At 59.6% G+C, this 2,035-nt stretch overlaps 1 protein-coding gene across 1 annotated transcript in view; it reads right to left on the minus strand.

The window, feature by feature from the left end:
- Positions 1-2,035, minus strand: part of DRAXIN (dorsal inhibitory axon guidance protein) — a 13,771-nt gene that overhangs the window by 3,505 nt on the left and 8,231 nt on the right. The window contains exon 5 of the mRNA XM_004705173.2: positions 994-1,083. Coding sequence (XP_004705230.2) covers positions 994-1,083 — 90 coding nt within the window. The remainder of the gene's footprint in view (positions 1-993; positions 1,084-2,035) is intronic.

The raw sequence follows: 2,035 nt of genomic DNA on the forward strand, positions 1-2,035 counted from the left end.
TCGTCTTGATTAGGTCCACAAGAGGTTGTGGAGTGAGGTGGGCTGACTCACTAGGAGTGGGTGCTATGAAGGAGGAGAGATGGGCACAGGATGGAAGGTGGAATATGAAGTGCTTGGACATGCCAGGGAATGCCCGGGGCTGCCAGAAGCTGGGTGCACAGTCCCTGGACTCCTCTAAGAGAGCTGCTCAGCCAACACCCTGAATTCCGCCTCCCAGCCACCGGAACTGTGGGTGGGACAAAGCAATCGAGGTCTTATGAGCCCCCTGCTTGGCGGGCATTTGTTCTGGCTCTGCTAGCAAACGAAGCGAGCATATTGTTTGGAACTTTTCTAGAATAGAACATTCAAAAATACTCTCCCATCTTCCTAGCTGGGTACATTTGGGCCTCACTTGGCTCGCATGTACAGTGGGGATCAGGGCAGCTCCCACCCTGGGGTGGTGGAGAGGACTGCGACAGCAAAGGAGAGAGAAGGTTTCACCCTGGAGCTTGGAACCCCTGGGCCTCCGAGTGCTGAAGGGCAGGGACGGCTTCAAGTGGCTCTTCTGAGGCTATGAAGAGGCAGGGGTCATTGTGTCCCTCCCCAGGACAGCACTGGGACCCCCCCTCCCCCTTTGTTATCACCCTAAGAATGCCAGGAGGGATAGAATGCTGTGGGAAGGCCCCGGGCTTCTGCAGTTGGATCTTATTTTAAGAGATACTCTCTTCTCCGCCTTCAGATCTCGGGAGAGCAGACCAGCTTGTATTTCGAGAGGTGAGAAAAGCAAAGCGGAGAAGCCATGCCAGGGATCGGGGCTAAATGAGTTCGCAGACTGGGGAGACAGCGGGCGAGGCTGTTCTTGCTCGTGTCTCCCGCTCCCGAGGGGTTCTTCCACCCCTCCTTCACGTCAAGCCACCCAGTCCTCCCTCTCCCAGAGACTCCTACAGAACCAGTGTCCAGCAACCAGGAGGCTCCGTGGTCCCAGAGCCCGGGGAGCCCCGTCAGATGCCTCACCTTCCGCGCACATGCAGTCGTCGAAGCACTTGTTGTTGAGACCTCGGTTGTGGGGCGTACAGAGGTGTTCCCGAAGGTCACAGCAGCTGCCTGCGACACAGCAAGCCCCCCTGGTCAGACCCCCTCCCTGCCACCCAACACCTGGTCCCTGCGGCAGAGGGACAGACCCCAGCTGCCCCAGTGGGGCCCACAGTGGATCACTGGGGAGCGAAGACAGGTGGGACCACCTCCTGGGGAGTCGGCTGGGATCTGGGAGGGGCCTCGGGGTGGGTGACCCAAAGGCCCTCTTTGGACAGATAAGAGATGAGGCCTGGGAAGGTCAGGGGGTGAGGCCAGCCGAGCCCAGCCAGGAGCCAGATCTCAGAGCCCGGAGTTCAGGAGCCCCAAAGCCTGCCTTTTCTTCCTGCTCAGTGAACATAGTCTTTCCCAGGCACCCCTGGGTGGGTTTTGGTTGCAGTCAAGTGCTTAACCATCTGCACCCCATTCCCACCCCACCGAGGATGCTAGAGCGAATGAAACGCTTTGGCAGCAGAGCCGGCAGCCTGGCTCTGGTTGCCGCACTTGTCGATTGGTTGGGAAGAAACCAGGGTAGGCATGGGGGTGGGGGTGGGGGGAGTGTGTGTGTGTGTGTGTTGTGTGTTTACTCAGTCAGCTTTCTGGAGGCCAGCTGTTCCCTAGAGCACAGGACAGTCCCCCAGGGATGCCGGCTGCTAACTGGAGTCACCTTATCTTTCCGTTGAGGTCACTCCCGGCGGGCAGTGACTGACACTCCTGTGGGCGTGCCTCTCTCTCCTAAGGGACAGGCTCTGCTCAGGGGCGCCCCCTGACGCGTGTGAGCGTGCCCCGCCTCTGCTCTGCAGCGCCCCCTCAGCGCTGGTCCAGACTTGGACTTACACCCTGAAGGCTTCTCAGCGGGCGGGACAGCACCTTCCTCCTTTTCTCCATCGCCCAAAGTAAGCCTCCTGCATTTTCGTCTCCGTCTCACCCCAGGCTTCCCAGAGGCCCCAGCGGACCCAACAAGGACCAGCAAGGCAAGGCACAA

Source organism: Echinops telfairi, unplaced genomic scaffold (assembly GCF_000313985.2).
Source record: "Echinops telfairi isolate 266 unplaced genomic scaffold, ASM31398v2 ScPeMD7_7457;HRSCAF=8495, whole genome shotgun sequence".
NCBI classification, from domain to species: domain Eukaryota; kingdom Metazoa; phylum Chordata; class Mammalia; order Afrosoricida; family Tenrecidae; genus Echinops; species Echinops telfairi.